The 20089-nt window shown below is 38.7% G+C and overlaps 1 protein-coding gene across 2 annotated transcripts in view; it reads right to left on the bottom strand.

Moving 5' to 3' along the window:
- The window catches only part of psmd14 (proteasome 26S subunit, non-ATPase 14), a 98733-nt gene that overhangs the window by 41433 nt on the left and 37211 nt on the right, over nt 1-20089 (bottom strand). For both annotated transcript variants that reach the window (XM_063052324.1, XM_063052325.1), the window contains exons 4-6: nt 19850-19969; nt 19646-19716; nt 18846-18996 (exon numbers count right to left, since the gene is read on the bottom strand). In XM_063052324.1, the coding sequence (XP_062908394.1) occupies nt 18846-18996; nt 19646-19716; nt 19850-19969 (342 nt within the window). The remainder of the gene's footprint in view (nt 1-18845; nt 18997-19645; nt 19717-19849; nt 19970-20089) is intronic.

Raw genomic sequence — 20089 nt, 5'->3', positions numbered from 1 at the left:
TCAACCAGCAAGATAACCTTAACAGAATCCTGAACTAGGACTCCAAAGTCACTTCGCACCTCTTAATTCTCTCCCCATTCAGCAAGTAGCCTATACCATTATTCTTCCTACCAAAATGCACGGCCCTTTGCTGTATTCTATCTTCCACTTCTGTGTCCACTCTTCCAATCTGAGAGGTCCTTCTGCAGATTCTCTGCCTCACAATAGTACCTATCCTTCCACCTCTCTTGGTATCTTTCTACAAACACTGCCGCAATGCCATTACTTCGTATTTATCCAGATCATTAATGTAAAGTGTCCCAACACTGACACTTTGAAACTTCATGGTTCACCGGCCATTCTTCTATCCATGCTTATTCCTTGCCTCTGACACCATGGGCTCTTATCTTGTTTAGCAGAATTGCATTTGGCAACTTGTTAAAGGCTTCTTGAAAATCAAAGTAATGTCCTATCTGATCTCATTTGAATATTAATCTGATTGTTACTTCCTCAAAGAATGCTAACAAATTTATCAAGGAAGATCTTCCCTTAATAAAACTGTGCTTACTTTACTCCCAAATTTAATCCATTAATTGGGTTGTCATCCAAAAAGCTCTAGAACTGTCAAGTAGTAGAGGAATTTTCAGGTTGAGTCAATCTCAAACCAGTGTTCAACAGTGGGAGATGACATCTTGAAGGAGTGAACTTGAGAAAAGGATACCATTAGACAAATATCTATGACGAGAGGGAGGGAGGTCAACTGAGAAGCTCTGAATGGTAATAGTCACATGAAAGATTCCAGGCAAGAGACATAAAGAAGTTACACTTAAGTGGAAAGAAGGGCAACATCATTCTACGAAGGATATTGCAGTAGCCACCAAATAGCGAGGGGGAAATAAAGGAGAAAATCTGCAGGAAATGCGGATGAAGTTTAGAGTGCTAATGTTGGGGGCTCCAGTTATCCAAATACTGACTGATTTAAAAGGCACAGCAAAAGGAAATTTCCAAAAAGATGCACAAGAGAAATTTTTGATCATTATGCTTCCTGTCCAAAAAGGAGGTGTTGTTGGATCTGCTTCTGGGGGAATGAGAAGTAGCGAAGAGAAGTGGCAGTAGCGAAGAGTTGAACAACGTTGATTAGATAATAAGTTTTTGGATAACTCAAAAGGAAATCAAAAGTTCCATTAATGAGAAAATAGAAATTTTGATGAAGAGAAGGGGTGGAATGGATCAAAAATTTTAAGAAAGGAGTAATCAATACAGTAGCTAATGCCACAGCTGGAATACCAAATGAGTATCAGGCTCCATAAAGGAAAATGATGCTGTCAAAATGTTGTTAAAAGGGGAGGAAGGACAAATGAAGGATGGAGTAAAAATTGATAAGGAGGAAGTACCATAAAGGCTCAAATACAAATCTCTTGGTCCAGATACAGAGCACTCCAGGTTGCTGAAATAAGTGGGGATGGAATTTGCAGAAGATTCCAAATGGTTGAGAAATGGCCAAAAAAACATGTCCTGCAACTTGAAGTCAGTCAGTTTAATTGATGTGGAAATCTTTTGTAAACAATAATTACAGAAAAAAAATAAGTGAATGAGCACTTGAGTCAAGAAGGAAAAGCCAGTAGATTTATGGAAGACAAATAATGTTTATCTCATCTGACTGAATTTTACAATGAGAAAAGAGAGGTGAATGATGTAAATAAGGATTTGTTTATATAAATATTTGGAAGGCTTTTGCTAATGTCTCATACAACAGACCAAGTAACAAATTTAAGGACTATGGATTAAATTCTTTTCCAGATATGCAAGTGATGTTTTCCCCAAGGAGTGCTGGAATCAATGCTTTTTATATGTATTTATTAAAGACATGGACACTGTAAAATGTTCAAATATGAAAATGGCATGGGGTTTAAACAGTGAAGAACATAGTAACAGGCGACAAGATGTAACAGAAGGCAACAACAGGCTGCTCCTGTATCTCCTGAATAAGTGATACATAACACTACTTATGTACAGAATGCAAAGTTCAAAGTACATTATCAAAGTATATACTGTTGGCCCTCCTTATCCACGAGTTCTGCATGCGCGGATTCAACCAAACGCGGATTGGGAAAACCTGGAAGTTCTCTCTCCAGCACTTGTTGTTTGTTATTATTGAGCCTCCTCCAAAGCATCCTTATTCCCTAAACAATACAGTGTAACAACTACTTAGAGCATTTCCATTGTATTAGGTATTATAAGTACTGTAATCTAGAGATAATTAAAACATGAGCATTGTTTGCTTCGCGCCTCGTTCATTCACTACTTGTGTTGTAAGCGAGAAGAAGGAGTTTAAGACTAGTAAGGGATGGCTGGCTAGCTATGTAAAGCACTACAGCCTCAAGAGGTTAACGATCACAGGAGAATCAGGATCGGCTGATGCCGAGGCGATATCAGCGTTCCCAGAAGAGCTATGATAGTTGCCTCTGTACTGAACATGCACAGACTTTTTTTCCTTGGCATTATTCCCTAAACAATATATTATACCAACAACTTACATAGCAATTTTTATTGTATTGGGTATTATAAGTAATCTAGAGATGATTTAAAGTGTACAGATGTGCGTAGGCTATATGCAAATACTACGTCATTTTATATAAGGGACTTGAGTATCCTCATATTTTGGTATCCACGGAGGGTCCTGGAACCAATCCCCCGCGGATAAGGAGGGCAGACTGTATACATTATACAACCTTGAGATTTGTCTCCTTACGGGCAGTTACAAAACAAAGAAACCCCAAAAGAACACATTATGGACTGTCAAACACCCAAAGCGCAGAGAGGAAAAAAATGTGCAAACAATAAAAGCAAGCAAATAACATTCCGAACTGAAAACATATTTGTGAATAAAGATCTTGGGCTTTTTTTTTTAAGATCAATTGTTAATATTATTTTTCATAAAACAGCAACAAATTTCAAGTGTAGTTCAAATGAGCAATTTCACTCTGTACAATTCAAAGTGAAGCTTGCAAAGAAACTTCACAACTGGCAAAACAGACAACTTTCAGTGTGATTACTCTACAATATCAGGAATTTCAGTTCAGTGGCGTAGGGGCAGCTATTCAGCTTGAAAAATTTAAATGGATTTGTGCAATTCACATATATTTAGTAATCAAAGCAAACTATGATTCCTTTGAGGAAAACAGTACAAATTCAAATTATCCCCAAAAAAACCCTATTCAGGCCTATTATTTCAAAGAAAAGCTGTATTGTAATTGCTAATTTTGGTGGAAAAATAACTCTGTTCTTCCCTAAGCAATCATAACCCTTAATTCAGGCACATTACTATAATAGACTCATTAATGGCCAGCACTTTAATGAACACAAGGTAAGCAAGGTGTTAATTACACTACAGTGCTTCAGAAATGGCCCTTATGGAACTCCTTTTAATCACAGATAACCAATTTATTTCAAGCTTTTTTGGCAAATCATGATGCAAATCAAAATAAAAGCTACAGAAAACATTAGAAAACACGTCAAAAGTGTGAATAGTGAAATTTAGATTTAGAGACATATGATAGAAATTAATGTGTGCTGTATTATTTTAAGTATAAAAAGGAGCAATAACTTTACACGAGCAAGTTGATTTAATAGGTTTGCACATAGAATGGTGGTGAAGAGAAAGAAGACGTGGACTGCTCAACTCTGCTCGCAAATTAAAGTTACTTATCTGAAACATTCAACTTCCTACTGAGCTGAAGAGCAAAAAAAAATGTAACTTCAGTGATACCTGTGAATTTGAAGCATTAAAATTTGTAAAATGATTGGATAATATTTTATTCCTGCAATCATTACTGGATAAGTAAGTATTTATTGTCCATTCCTAATTGCTCTTCTGAGATGATGATATCTTGCTTTCTTGAAACTTTGCAGACCTCTTGGCAATGATACACCCAGAGTAGTTGTGTAGGAAGTGATAGCATGTAGTTCTGATATATTTCAACTCAGGACAATAAGCAATTGTGGAGGGGAACTTCTATAATCTATTGTTCCCATTCCTCTCATAGAGATGAGAAATAGTGAGTTGCTGTTGAATAAGGGGAGTTATGGTTATGCATATTGTAGATTATAGCCAAGATATAGTGTTGGTTGCGTAGCAGGGTGGAGGTATGGGTATACCAGAGGAGGTGTAAGGCGCTCCTTCCCTCCGCTAGCCTGCAGATCACCCTTGGGCAAGGTGTAGCATCAGCTTAGCCCCCTGATCAGGGTCGCATGAAGCCATGGGAGCAGGTGATGGATGGCTGTATGAGCAGCTGGTGCATATCACAAGTCCCGGTTATGTGACCATTGACGCCAGGCAGACAACCTCTGAACAGCATTGATAATGGCTGGGGTCACCCATCTTGTAAAGACATTGCCCAGAAAAAGGCAATACTTCTGTAGAACAATTGGCCAACAACAATAATGGTCAATGAAAAGACATGATCGCCACGGCACATAATGAACGAAAGATAGTGTTGGTGAAAGGGTAGAGTGCTAATTATTTAGGCTGTAGTGAGTATTGCAACAACATACCCATAATTTTTCCATGGCATTAAAAATCAAGGCTATTTAAACAATGAACTTGCATTTTATTCAAAATTACTGAACTATAGAACATCTAAGAAGAACTTTTTCTTTCTACCATACCCAGTTTGGACATAACCTACACCTAACAGTTCCATATAAACACAGCTCAAAGTGCACAATTACGAATCTGGCTCATCTTTCATGAAATTCATAAATGTGCACGAACTGTGACTGCCCACTATGGTAAGAACAATAGAATATTTTACTCTTCAAAACCCAAATGTCTATTAACCTGAATTTTTAATTACTATTTAAGTTTTCCAAAGTTGTAACTACAAAAACCTGCACTTAACAGACTCATTATCAGTTCTGTTCATTCAGGAAGGAACTAATTTTGTTTGTTGCTGCTGATTAGCACTGTATGTAGCCGGGCACACCAATAGATTTTTATTTCTCAGGTTTGCTAAATTCATGTTAAAGGTCTATTTTCCTGTTGAATAAATTTAATTCTTATGCTACTATCTATTTCATAGAACTAGACTTTAATGGCACCTTTAGTCTAAGCAGCATCCACAGATCAAAATATAGGACTAAGTGGGGGCTGATGATGCTATTTACATGTGTGATTCCTGCTGTCTTCTTGTTAGTAGCTTTAATATAATGGAAGACCTTGTCTGATTTGTAATTAACACATCTTTATTGGAGAGATGTTCAAAAGTGATTGCTGTGAATTTACTGGTGGCAAGATAAACACTAGCATACAGCATTTTCTGTTTTGAGAGCATTTTTGTAAAAAAACAAAGATCAATAAATTGCAATGTAATAACCAAACAGACTGAATCATAATTATGTAACCCTATATTTTGCATAATATATGCACCCACTACAACCTTGCAAATATAATTAGCTTATAGCAGTAGAGACTTGGTTGGCTTTCTTTACAAACTGTCATTTCTGGAAGCAGATGTTGCACGTCAGTCACAAATACATCTCTTTTTTTTTTGGTTTCTCTATAATACCATGCCAAAAAAAGCACATTTTGCAGAATTAAGCTGCCTAAAGTTCAGAGTAACAGGACGAACAGTAGACAAAATGTGGAGATCATTAACATACATTTCTTAAAGTTGTACTATTTAAAATCTAAATAAAATAAAGAAAAAAACCTCTTAGTCCTATATTTGAAACAGAGAAAAATTAGAGCATAAAATAATAAAAGGCATTACGCGAATCTGTCAAGCTAGCAAAAAGATTAATGTCCCATCTAAAATTTCTTTTATCACCCACAACTGACCAGTTATCGGCTACTCAGTTTGCAGCAGCTTACTTTAAAAATTAAGGGAAATGTGTGACCTTGAAAGAGCAAGCTGGGTTTTGTGGCCATTTGGTTTTTTTATGCTGCAATGCACTGTCAAGCATTCAGAAGTGAAAAACATCATCCCCTGTCCTCAGTAAGCCCACAGCATAAAAAATTCAGATAAATCTTACTTTTCAAGCCATTTCTGATGAAAAGCACATAGAAATGAAACTGACTTATGCCAAATGAATATCATTGAAAGACTGTGATTGTGAGCTTAGACTTTGAAACAGTGAAATAATTTATAAAACATCGATTTTAGCTGAGGAAAAGAGATTCCTGTGTGCATTTCTTGTATTTTCCTTGGAGACTTCTTAGCCCCATGTCCCCATTACTATAAACTTTAAAGGAGTGGATAGTGAGGTGGGAATAAATTTGGCATTGGAGCCAAGAGGTTTCATTGGGAAAGTTGAAGTGGTCTGCAGTTATACACATTAATCCAATTGAAAGCACATCATTATGCTTACTACATCTTATAATTTCAAAGAACTCAAACAAAATTTCTCAACAAGGGGAAGAAGAAGCATGATTAAAAACATCATCAGTACAATGCTTTAGTCATCAGACCATAAGACATATCAGCAGAATTAGTCCATTCAGTCCATCGAGTCTGCTCCACCATTCCATCGCGGCTGATGTATTGTCCCTCTCAATCCCATTCTTGTGCCTTCTCCCCATGACCTGACTAATCAAGAACCTCTCAACCTCTGCTTTGAATATACTCCATAACTTAGCCTCCACAGCCATCAGTGGCAATGAATTCCATAGATTCACCATCCTCTGGCTAAAGAAATTCCTCCTCACTGCCATTCTAAATGGATGTCGCTCTATTCTGAGGGTGATCCCTTCTATCCCATACTCCCCCACTGTAGGAAACGTCATCTCCATATCTGCTCTATCTAGGTCTTTCAATGCTCAATGAGATTCCCCACTCATTCTTCAAAACCCCAGTGAGTAAGGCCCGATCAAATGCTCCTCAAATGTTAACCCTTTCATTCCTGGGATCATTCCCGTGAACCTTCTCTGGACCCCCTTTCAATGGAGGTACATCTTTTCCTAGTAGATAAGAGGCCCAAAACTGTTCACAATACCTCAAATGCAGGCCGACCAATGCCTTACAAAGCCTCAGCATTATGTCCTTGCTTTTATATTCCAGTCCTCTCAAAATTAATGTTGACCTTTCAACTTGCTTTCCTTACCACTGACTCTATCTGCAATTAACTTTCAGGGAATCTTGCACGAGGACTACCAAGTCCCTTTGCACCTCTGATCCTTGAATTTTCTCCCTATTTCGAAAATAGACCTTTAGTCCATCTACCAAAGTGTATGACCATGTACTTCCTTCCCTATGCTATATATCATTACTAATGCCTGCAGAATCTCTTCAGCCACCTTTCTCAGAATTTCAGGGTGTAGTCCATCTGGTCCTAGTGATTGAAGGTAGAAAGGTCTATCTTCAGACCTTTCAGCATCTCAAGCACCTTCTCCAGTATCCACTTCTGCCCCGTGACACTCTTGGATTTCTGGCATACTGTTAAGTGTCCTCCACAGTGAAGAATGAAGAAAAATACTTAAGTTGATCTGCCATTCCTCTGTCTCCTCCTCCACCCCATAATACCTCTCCAGTGGCATTTTCCAGCAAACCGACATCCACTCTCTAATCTCTTCACTCTTTAGGCATCTGCGAAAACATTTGGTGTCCTCTTTTATTTTATTGGCTAGCTTTCCTTCATTTTTCATCTTTTCTCTCATTTTTCTTCGTTGCATTCCGCTGGTTTTTAAAAGCTTCCCAATCCTCTATCTTCCCAATAATTTTTGCTGTATCTTATGCCCTTTCTTTTCATTTTATGCTGTCTTTGACTTTTGTTGTGAACCATGTTGTCTCATCCTCCCTTTAGAGTATTTTTTCATTTGGAATGTACCTATCCTGCAACTTCCGAATCGCCCCAGAAGTACCACACGTTACCATTTTGCCGTCATCCCTGCTGGAGTCCCCTTCCAATCAATTTTGTCTGCCTCCTCTCATGCCTTTGAAATTCCCTTTACTCCACTGTAATATTGATACATCGGACTTTATCCTCTGGCATCAAATACCCGCAAAGCATACATCATGCTGCAGTCTCATCAGCCTTCAAACTTTCGTTTGAACTAACTGCTATACCCAAGTGACTGCAATGTTGCATGATGATTAACAGATGTTGATTTTGAAAAGAATTGGACAAATTTGTCTTTCTTCACAACAATGATAATTAGATAGATAAATAATTAGCTTTATTTGTCACATGTACATCGAAGCATACAGTGAAATGTGTTGTTTTTGTCAAATCAAATCTACAAGGATTCTGATGGGGAACCCTCAGGTGCCGCCACAATCATGGTATGCCCACAACTCACTAACCCTAACCTCTTTTTGGAATGTGGGAGAAACTGGAGCACCCAGAGAGAAGCCACGTAGTCATGGGGAGAACATGCACATTCCGTACAGGCAGCAGTGGGAATTGAACCCTCATCTTACAGTTGGCACTGTGAAGCAATGCACTAACTGTTATGCTATGATACCACCATATGCCAAATGCACCATTTTCAATGCAAACTGAGTTAAATGGTTCTTCATTGAACAAACTACAATTTCAAGAGATTTGAATAATAGGTTTTCCTAATGGTTTTACAGTTACGCCTTTTCCTAATATTCAAGTTTTTGCCCATACACAACAGCTTCCATAATTGGAACAAAATTTATAGTGAAGTTAAATCAATATTTTATGCATGTTAGTTTAGACAACATTCCAAAAAAATTACACCTGAATAACCACATAATTAATTGGGATTAATGACAATAACTGCATTTATTACACACAATTATAAATTAAAGTAACACAATTAAATTATTTTTGAAATGGATATTAAAAAAATGCTGGAAACATACAGGAAATCAGACAGCATTGCTAGAATGAAAAACAGTTAGTTCAGGTGTGAGACCCTGGGAAATATAGAGTCACAGCTTAAAGTTAGCTTTCAGTGAATAGTAAGGGAGGGATAATTAGAAAAAAGGCAATTTCAGTGATTGGGCGAGACCAAATGGGTCAACGGGGGCAGTTATAAACACATTAAACTTCTTTATCTGCATATAGCGTGTTGTAAATGGTAAAGCAATGGGAAATGACCAGATGAGACTATACAAATAAAGTAAGAAAAACTGAGCAAAATGATGACAGACAGAAATGGCCAGTTCTATTTAGACAGTAAGAACGAGCTACCTAAAATTGGAGAATTCAATAGAGAATTTGGAAGGCTGGAAAGATGCCCAGGAAGTAGATACAGCAATGTTCAAGTTTAATGTCATTCAACTGTACACACGCACACCACCAAACAAGACATTGTTCCTCGGAATGCAGTGCACAACAAAGTACATATAACTCACACACAACACAAAGTAATATTACCACAAATAAATTAATAACAAGGCGCATATACGATACAAGCTAAAAAGTAAACATACAGTGCTGCTGGCACTTCATACGTAATGAGATCTAGGTGGTGGCAGGGTGCTCAACAGTCTTACTGTTGAAGGGGGAAGAAGTTGTTTCTCATCATAACAGCTCTTGAACTCATGCTACGCTACCTCCTGTGTGATGGTAGAGGATCAGAGATTATTGAACTGATGGGAGGGATCACTAAGAATTCTAAGTACCCTGTGTAGGCAGCACTCTTGATAAATATCTCTATATGGTGCGAGAGACCCCAACGATCCTCTCAGCAGTCCTTGCAATCTTTTGTAGGGACTTGTGGTCAGATGCCTTGCAATGTCCGTACCAGACGGTGATGCAGCTAGTCAGGACACACTCGATGGTACTCCTGTAAAAGTTGGTTGAAATGGGGGGGTGGAAGCTTCACTTGCCTTAGTCTCCTCAGGTGAGTAAAGATGCTGCTGCGCTTTCTTGACCTAAGAAATGGTGTTGAGGGATCAGGTAAGATTGTAAGATCGTCTGTTATCTGCACCCAGTCATCAGTAAACTTGCTGATTCGGTTTGAATTGGATCTAGCAACGTATTCATGCATCAGCATTGTGAACTGCAGCAGGCTGAGCACGCAGCCCGGGGAGCGCCAGTGCTCAGCGTGACCTAGCTGAAGATGTTTCTGCCAACATGGACTGACCTTCACCTTTCTGTCAAGTAGTCCAGGACCCAGTTACAGGGAGATGTGTTGAGACCAAGTGAGAAGAGCTTATCCATCAGCTTCCAAGGTATGATTGTATTGAATGCCAAGCTGAAGTCAATAGCAGAGCCCTGGCATAGATTTTTCCAGGTGAGACTGGACGGAGTGGAGGGCAGAGACTATGGCATCATCAGTGGACTGATTTGAGTGATAAGCGACAGTTGTTGATTAGCTGGGCAGACTTGCATGGTCTGAATGCTCTGCCACATGCGTCTCGTGTCTCTGATGACACAGAAACACAAAATAATCTGCAGATGCTGGGGTCAAAGCAACACTCAACACACTGGAGGAACTCAGCAGGTCGGGCAGCATCCGTGGAAAAGATCAGTCGACGTTTCGGGCCAGAACAAAAAACGTTTCGGACGCTTCAGTCCTGACGAAGGGTTCCAGCCCGAAACGTCGACCGAGCTTTTCCACGGATGCTGCCCAACCTGCTGAGTTCCTCCAGCGTGTTGTGAGTGTTTCTGATGACACAGCAATGACTGTGTGCCTTCCTAATAGCGTGGAAAAGCACAGCTCTTTCTGACCTGAGAGCTGTTTTATCCCCTGATCTGAAGGCAACATCCTGATCTTTCTGCTCTGCTCAGATCTCTGCTGTCAACCATGGTCTCTGATTTTCCCTCAGACAGACATGTCTAATAACGGTGACATCCTCAATGCACTGCTCTGTGTAGCCAGTTCCAGATCTCACGTATTCATCGATGTTGATGGGATGGTCATAGGTAGCCTCATCCCTGAACACGTTGTAGTCCGTGTTTTCAAAACAGTCCTGCAACATTGAGGCTTCTCCTTTTGGCCAGGTCTTTATCTCCCTTTGTACTGGTTTGACGTGTTATCAGTGGTCCGTATGTAGGAATTAGCATAGTAGATAAGTGATCGGAGAATCTGAAGAAGGGACGAGGAGCAGTTTCGTATTTTGGTATAAACCAGGTCCAATTTGTTCTCACCTCTGCAAAGTCAATACGCTGACAGAATTTAGGCAGGACTGATTTTAAGTTAGCATGGTTAAAGTCACCAGCAACACTAAAGGAGTCACGCTGTGCTTCCCCAGCATCAGTAGAAGGAGAAATGTAAGCAGCCATGATCACAATAGCAATGAACTCCTTTCGTAAATAAAAGGGCCTGTACTTCACCATTATGGACCCTACCATAGGCAAACGGTGGGTCATCACTACCTAAGTGTTCACATACCAGATCTTATTAACGTAGATACATACACCTTCACTGCTGGTCTTGCCAGAGATTGCAGGAATTCTGTCCATCAGAAAAGAGAAGAAACTCTTCAGCTGGACAGGTGCTTCAGAGGTGCTATTGTGGAGCTACATTTCCGTCAGAAAGAGCACACAGCTGTCCTTCATCTCACAATGATTCAGTCTCAGACTCAGGTAATCTAGTTTATTCTCTAGCAATCAAACATTTGAAAGCACTCTCACACGAATACCCACGCGCTTTCCTCTCTTTTGATTCTTTGTGCACAGTTTCTGATGGCGTCTCCCCTGGGTGGCAGTAGCAGGAGACAACACGATGCGCAATAAGCCCATGCCGCCGAGTTCATCTGATATCCAACAATTCACTATTGAGGTAGACAGTGTCCTTAATATCCAGTGGTGTCTTGCGATTACAGTTGCAGCCAAAGTGGATTTGCCACCATCTCAAATTTCCTCAAGCTTTCAGTGGGTCTTATTGTCACTGTGTAGAAAGCCACAGACAAAAGGTCAGAATGGAAGTTGCTTGGTGAATTAAAGTGGCAAGCAACTGCAAGCTCAGGTATCACCCAAAACAATCACCCAATTTGTATCTAAATTCTTCATTGTAAAGGAGGCTACATTTGTGAACACAAAATGCAGTACAGTGAACTAGAGTGAACTGCTGCTTCACCTGGAAGGAATGTCTAGTTCCATGGAAGAGATGGGCATTGCATCCCCTACCATGACTCGTGGCTGGTGGGAATGTAAGAATGGATCAGAGAATCACAAAGGCAGTGATATCTTGGAAATGCTGAAGGGGACGAGAAGGAAATGTGTGGATAGAAATTATTTGAAAAGTAGTTCCCCATGCAATGGGTGATGTAAACAAACCAATGAATTATTAATGTATTGACATTCTATTCAAAAAACTAATAATTCTTTTTCACGATACCAATAACTTTCGATAGTTTTAAAATAAATAATTTCTTCTATTTAAAAGAGCCATTATTAAATGGGTTTCATGCATGAAGTAGAAGTGCTCAGTTTTCAGAACTCTGTAGGTTAATTGTATTTACCTAATTTTTATGAACAAAGTGACTACTTTCCAGTGACAAACAACAAAAGAAAGTACTTTATACCTTATTAATAACAATCAATACTAACAACACTGACAATGGAGAGGCGAGCAAAGGGTGGTCGAAGCAAGCAGAGGCACAGGCGAGGCACAGTCATGGCAAGAGGAGATGGGGTTGAAGCAGAGTCAAGCCGGGTTGTGGCATCCCTGAAAGCAAGGAAAGTCCCAGTGTCTGATCAATTTAAATGCCAGGCTGAATTAGAAAGCTTGGATATGGGCTGAATTGTGGTGGTGTGGTCCGAGCCCCAGAGCAGTCTGAGAGCAAGGAACAACCTGATGTTTGAACAACTTAAGTGTTGGGCCAAGTTGAAAAGGACAGGGTGTTGGGACTGGAAGCAAGGGAACGAGCGATTCTGTTCTCTGCTTACAACTTTTGCTCAGCCCTACCTGGACTGCACCGCTGACTGCAGTGATGCCCGAGTTCGTGTCTGTGGTCACGCGATGTTTACTTGGCTTTGGAATGAACTGTGGCTGTTGCCTGCACCAGCTGCAGTGATGCCTGGCTTTGTGTATTCTCCTACCCTCACCTCATTTCACCTCTAATTCTCATTTTCTCTTCAGTCCACATTCCCTCTCTCCTCAGTCCATTTTGCCAGGCAGCAATATGCAAAGCCCGTTAATAATAGTAGCAACCACAGATGGCAACAGGTCAGGTTAATATTGCCCTCATTTCTCATCCTTCAAGGTTGTCATGGGCTGTCAAGGTCACATAGATGGGTAGATACTGTGGCTGGGGAACTCGGGGGTGTTTGTATCTGATGGTCTGGGTGGTGGACACAGGTAATTTTCTCCCAGTATTAATCCATTCAATTAACAGTGAATTTATACTCGTGTTCATCACTGGTGTTAACAGCAATTAACTTGATATGCCAAATATAAATTAATAGAACCAGTGAGCATCAGAAAAAAAAGGCCGGCTGGTGGCGCAATGGCATCAGTGCCGGACTTCGGAGCGGAGGCTCCCGAGTTCGAATCCAAGTCGGGCCACCCCCCCGAGCACACTTTCCATCCGTGCCAGGTTGAGCGTCGGGCTAGCCACTCGGCCTCATAAAAAAGGGTCGAGTCAGGAACATTCATATCGTGAGCTGGTTAATCCGAAAGGAGACAAATCCTGACACCACGTGTCAGACAAGAATGGCTGACTGGTGAGACACGCTAAAAAAAAGTTTTAAAAAAAATAGATGAAGGAAAGACATCATCACTTGAAAATGGTGGGTCAGTCTTGAAGTGCAAAAACAAGAAATTCTGTAGCTGCTGGAAATCCAAGGCAACACACACAAACTGCTGGATGAACTCAGCAGGCCAGGCAGCATCTATGGAAATGAAAAAACAATTGAGGTTTCGGGCCAAGACCCTTCTGCATACTGAAAAGAGAGGGGGAAGAGACGAGAATAAAAAGATGGGGGAGGGGAAGGAGGATCACTAGATGGTGATAGGTGAAGCTAGGTGGATGGGAAAGGTTAAGCCTGGGGAAGAAGGAATCTGATAAGAGAGGAGAGTAGACCACAGGAGAAAGGGAAGGAGTAGGGACACCAGGGGGAGGTGATAGGCAGAAGACGTAACAGGCAAGAGCAGGGTATAGAAAAGAAGAAGGGGAGGAGTTTTTTTTACTGAAGGAGAAATCGGTAACACATTCTTTGTTTCACAAGTGAATGTTCTGAAATCATCTGTTAAAAGTGCCACTAAAGACAAATAAAAAGATTAAGCCATTTGACACAAGGGGAATGCAGCCACATGTACTAAGAGGCAATTAGGGACAAAAACTGTGGAGTGAAAATGTATTTACAGACTTGAGGTGTTGACAGTGGTGTAGTGTGATTTTTTATTTTATTTATTTATTGACATACAGTGAGGAGTAGGCCTTTCAGGCCCTTTGAACCATGACACCCAGCAATCCCCCAATTTAATCCCAGCCTAATCACAGTACAATCTACAATAACTAAATTAACCTATCAACCGATACGTCTTTGGACCATGGGAGGCAACCAGAGCACCTGGGGGGAAACCCACATGCTCATGGGGAGAACGTACAAACTTCTTACAGGAAGCGGTGGAAATTGAATCCGAATCACTGGTACTGTATAGTGTTATGCTAACCACTACGCTACCTTGCCACCCAGGGAACATAAAATACAACAGTGTAGTGGATAACACGATGCTAGCTTGGGGTGTTCTGGAGTCCAATCCTGCTGCCATTCTGTAAGGAGTCTCTGTGCATCTTCCCCGAGGAATGCGTGGGTTTTTCCCCAGGTGCTCCAGTTCCCTCTCGCAATCAAAAGGTGTACCAGGTAGGTTAATTGGTTATTGTAAATTGTCCCATAGTTAGGTTGGGGTTAATCAGGGTTGTGGGTTGTTGGGAATGTGTTGTTTGCAGAGCCAGAAGTGTCTACTCTGTGCTGTGTCACTAGATAGACAGAAAGAAATAAATTGTACCAAAATTGCTATCAATACCAAATTAAAGAAAATAGTCAGCTGTGAAGAAAAATGTAAGGAATTTAAATAAAATGTAAGAAATCTGAATGAAGAATTTAGGAAACAAAACCAAAAATGTCAATCAATACTACACAGACATGGAGATAAACACCAAATACCTTCAATGGTTGAAAACAAAGGAGATGAAACTAGAATTAACTGTTAAAACAATATGGATATTAGAGAAAATGCTTTGAATTATTAAAATAAAGCTATGTGATTGGCTACATATATGTTTGCAAATGCTAAATCTGTATGAAGAATATGGGAATTGGAGACAGCTCCAATGTTAGCTATGATCAATTATATCAAATTACTATGATCCTGTTATTACTACAAACATAAATGTAGATAATGTACAATTTCTAAGGTTTCAAAGTTGCCATCAACTATGACTTCCAAGTGACAATTCTTGAAGTATATAGTTGCAGAGTATTCAACTATGAAGCACGCATCAGTGACTTCTGATGTTCTCACTTGATGGTTACACTTATACTTTCCTGCAATAAATAACTGGAAAAAAGTAGGAAGCCATAATTCCCATTTTTTTTTAAGCCCTTCTTAGCCAAGTGTGCGCTAACATCTTTACTTTCTTAGGAGAGGTTCAGCTTGTCATCCAGCACTCTAACAGTGCATCTGCAGAAGATAACGGCAGTTCGAATGTGCAGGGATACAAGAAGCTGGAGCAAGTAATGGATTCTACCCATTCACAGAGTTGTCCCTTCCCACCACTGGTGGTATCTACTGGAGATGTTACCGCAAGAAGGTAGAAAAGCCTGAAGTCCGACACCACCAGGTTCAAAAACGGTTGTAGCTACTTCCTTTTAATCGCTAGGGTCTTGAACCAGCCAACAAAACCCTTGTCACTACAGTTTAGCAACACTATGACCACACTGACCACCTTGCACTAAAATGGAGTTTTTTGCTCTAATTGTTTCTCCTTGTAAACTTATATACAATTTACTGTATGTTTGTATTTTTTTGTGAATGCTGCCTAAAATCAATTCAATATATGCTGTGAATCTGTGATGCTGGTGCAAGGAAGGTTCCCATTGCACCTGTGTGTCCATGTATTTGTGCATATGACATTAAGCTCAGCTTTGACTTTACCAACTGCAGCATCTAAAGGTTTGAACTGCTAAGTTCAGACCAGGGAGTGAACCTGGAATCTGTGTGCAATGGCGTGAAATGGCAATAAATTACTTAACCATTGTAAATTATTTTAACAAAAAGGAATCACGAATTGGGAATCTGCATTTTAATTCCATATATTATTTTCATAAAATATTCCTTCATTAAGCTGTCAAATACTCCAAAATCAGTATTTCAAAAATAAATTTGAATACAAAAATAAAATTTTGGATCACGTGTATATGCAGAACGCTTCCTCAGCTGGTGTCTAGGACCATTTTGTGCTGTTCAAGAGGAACCTATTTTTATCCAATACAAATCCTAGATTGAAGATATTTGAAACCGCAGTAAAGTTGGTGATATGCAGCTTTGCATGACTGAACTAAGTAGCATTTATAAAAGACAACAAATTCAAGTTTTCAAAAAATATTACAATGATCAATGAATAATCGACATTTTTTTTTACAAAATGAGGCAACACTTCCAGTGTGAAGATTGGCAAAATATTGAGATCTACTTCTTTATGGGGTACATGGTGCTGTGAGACCAAGGCATAATGTACATAAATTGCAATAAGGCTGATTTGTTGGTACAAGCATTATTAATTAGTTCACATATCAAATTTGAACAAGCTACGCAAATGCTACATATCCCATGAATTCTTTAGCAACACATCATTATCAAAATATTATCAAGATAATCAGTTCAACTAGCAATTTCTTCTTTGTGCTACAGGCCAAGCTAATTTGACCTTCGCCCTTTTGCTTCTCCATGAACAGAAATATCTGAAACTTTTAATACCATATACCTCACCCCAAAAAGCAAATGTCCGATCCAAAAAAAACTAGATATTAACACCATCCTATAATTGAATAATATATATAAACAAAGTCACACAAAAAAATGTGCACAATTTCCAATTAATCAATCTGAAGAATAATTACAATTTGCACAGCTGTTTACAACATAATAAGACGATATAAATTCAGATTTTGAATATACCTATCCAATTATTAGTAGAATACAATTTCCATTTCCATTTTCTCTGGCAGAGAAGGGGATGGTGCGGCACGTGCACAAGCCTTGTCAAAAGCTAGCAAATGAAACCAATGTGCAAAAGAGAAAAAATGGCTCCCAGTGATGAACAATATACATTCTATTGATGCTAATCAAGATAAATTTTTATGCATTTGATTTATTACATAATGCCTCAAAGGTACTAATGTAACTTTGCACAATGGGACATCAAACACTTCCATTCTGGGAGGAAAACTCAGCTAGTTTTAAAAGTACATTTAAAACACTTTGTATAGCTTTCATATATTGCCTTTCAGAAATTTAGTAAAAATGAATGGTAACTACTGTACTATAAAACTAGTTTAAGTGCAATAAATAGATTTCCAGTAACAAAAATAACAAATCATTAATAATGACTTCATTAACTTTCACATCAGAATGGCCATACATGCTGCAACAAGACAACTCAGCAGTAGTTTAAGCCAGTAATCCGCCTAGTCAATTTCTTTACATTCTGCTCTCTTTATAACATACCCTCCCTGTGGTAGAGCAAAATCGAATTGCCTCTCACATTTGCAGACAGCTCTGAGAAGGTGATAATAGACCTGCTCCCTGCTGTCATGAGACAGGAAATAGGAAAATGGCATATGGGGCCAGAAGAGAATAAAAAAGAAAGGAACAGAACAACAACAGAAACAACAGAACAACACACTACAACAAAGGTGAATTGTACCCCAAACGGCGTATGCTAAACATTTCCAATTATCTGACTTCCAAGTATATTAAAGTGACAGATATTATTGGAAATGGTCATTTCATGTTTAAAATTTTGAATTCATTTTTATACAAGGTATTCTAAACTGGATAATAATATATTCAGCAAGTTAATATCTTGCCATCGATGTTCTTTATTATTTACTAGTCAGTACATTAGTTTAACAATCAAAGAACTCAAGCATAAATGAGATAGGTCCTCAAATCTCTGGAGTAATAGTCTTCAACTTTGACAATATATTTAAGAATGAGTTCAGTAAACTGGGCATCATAATGTGCAGCCATTGTAGTAATGCTAAAGGTATACTGTCTATTCTTAGGTATAATCAATTTGGTAAATTTATATTTGATTTATATCGGGTTCCAAAGCCACCCATTCCAATTCAACCTTACATCAGCAGTTAGATGAACAAAAATTTACAGTAACTATGAAATATTCACCTCACTGGTAAACATGCTTTGTTTCACATTAAAAAACTAATAGACCCTAATGTGATCGGTCTAATTAGAATTGAGCTTCATAATTACCAAAGGAAACAAATTATTTGTCATTCTATCATTATAACCAGTTTCTAAAAATAAGGCAAAGGGGTATGTTTATCAAGTGCTCAAGCTTTACTACATGCCTCAAAAGAATCAATGTAGGTTTGTTCTAATTTTTTCATAGTGGTGCTCTTTTCAAGACAAAAGGTCAAATACAGATTTGGACAGAAAGTAAGAAATATAAATTAAGACTACAGTTCAATAACTCAAATCATTAAAAAAACTTTAAAAAAGAAAATTTAATACATATGTAATGCATACTTAAATATGTGAAATTTCAAGGAAAATGATCGTTTCATATATGACCCAGCTCACATGCAATTAGACTTCAATGTATACTTATCATTCTTTAACAATATAATGAAAAGGTGCACTTTATATAAAAAAATAAAGTACTTCCAGTACTTTAAAAGAAATATTTTGTGTGCATTTAACAAATAGAAGAATTAATGTCACATAAACAGTACATTTACTAAGAATCTAATCATACCTTCCCCTTTACGCTCTGAATAGGATCCACTACGACAGCAACAGCTCGTTCCGACAGGGCTTCAAAGCTCTGCTGAGTGTTGATGTCAACTCCTGAAAGCCAGCATCCAAAGCCAGGGTGACTATGGTACCAGCCAACAACCATTTCAGGCCTAAAACAGAGCAAATGGTTAAGTGTTTTTATTTAGAAAATAAAAGGCCAAATACTGCTATGAGCAAAGGAGGCAAAAAATAAATTAAGCTTAACAAAAAGGACAACTCAAGCATTATAATATGATAAAGTATGAAAAATGGAACTCATTCAACATACATTTATGATGGTGTGGAAGTGAAGAAAGTGTGTCATACAAGTGCTATCATTAAAAAGATGTGCATTAGCAGTGGTAGATCATGCTTTCAATTTTTCACCCTGTTACCACACCTTCCCCGAGCCAGTTTTTACCCTTTCAGCACTTGAGAGTAAATATCCACCCTTCAAATATCAATTAAAGCAGCAGTGGGACCAGGAACTCAGTCAAGAAGCAATTTACACTATTCTGCAGTGCTGCTGAGCCTTTTGTTAACATTAATTTTTAAGCTTTTTCACAGTGAAGGTATTTGAACAAGCATTCGACAACTGTTGATAGGTATAAAATGAAAGTACAAAAGATACATAACAAAATATCAACTTCAGAAATGTAAACAAAAATATTTATACATTGACTACAAATAAAATTAATTATGTTACATAAATTAAAATTTTATAAAGAAAAGGGTATTCTGACTGTAGATTTGCGATGAACATTTTATCATGTATCCTACCTGCCAGTCTGTTTCAGCATGTCCAGCATTTTGGCTTGAAATACAGGGTCAACTGCTTCAACGCTAACACCCTAAGGGAAAAAAAGGCAAAACCCTTTACTGAACGGTAAAAAAATGTTTACATTCAACTTTGACAAAATCGTGAACAGAAACTTTATCTTAATCAATTATGTCTTGGGGAAAGGAGGCAAAAATGTTGCTCACCGTGCCTGACTGAGGCATTGCAAAAACATCAATAACACGGACAGTATAGTCATCAACGAATTCACCAAGCATGAGGCCCATGACTTCCATTGGAACGCCAGCTCGTCCATGTTTCAACATCTGCACATCCCAAAGACAACAAAAGAAAATTATATCTCAAAATTTTCAACTCAGTAAGAGAACAATTTTCAATGCGTTAAACACCACCATATAACACTAAGTCTACAACTTAAGTTCTGT

This window comes from Mobula hypostoma, chromosome 6 (genome assembly GCF_963921235.1).
Source record: "Mobula hypostoma chromosome 6, sMobHyp1.1, whole genome shotgun sequence".
Classification (NCBI taxonomy): Eukaryota; Metazoa; Chordata; class Chondrichthyes; order Myliobatiformes; family Myliobatidae; genus Mobula; species Mobula hypostoma.
Note: the sequence above shows the minus strand (reverse complement) of the source record. Positions and strands in the feature narration are given on the sequence as shown.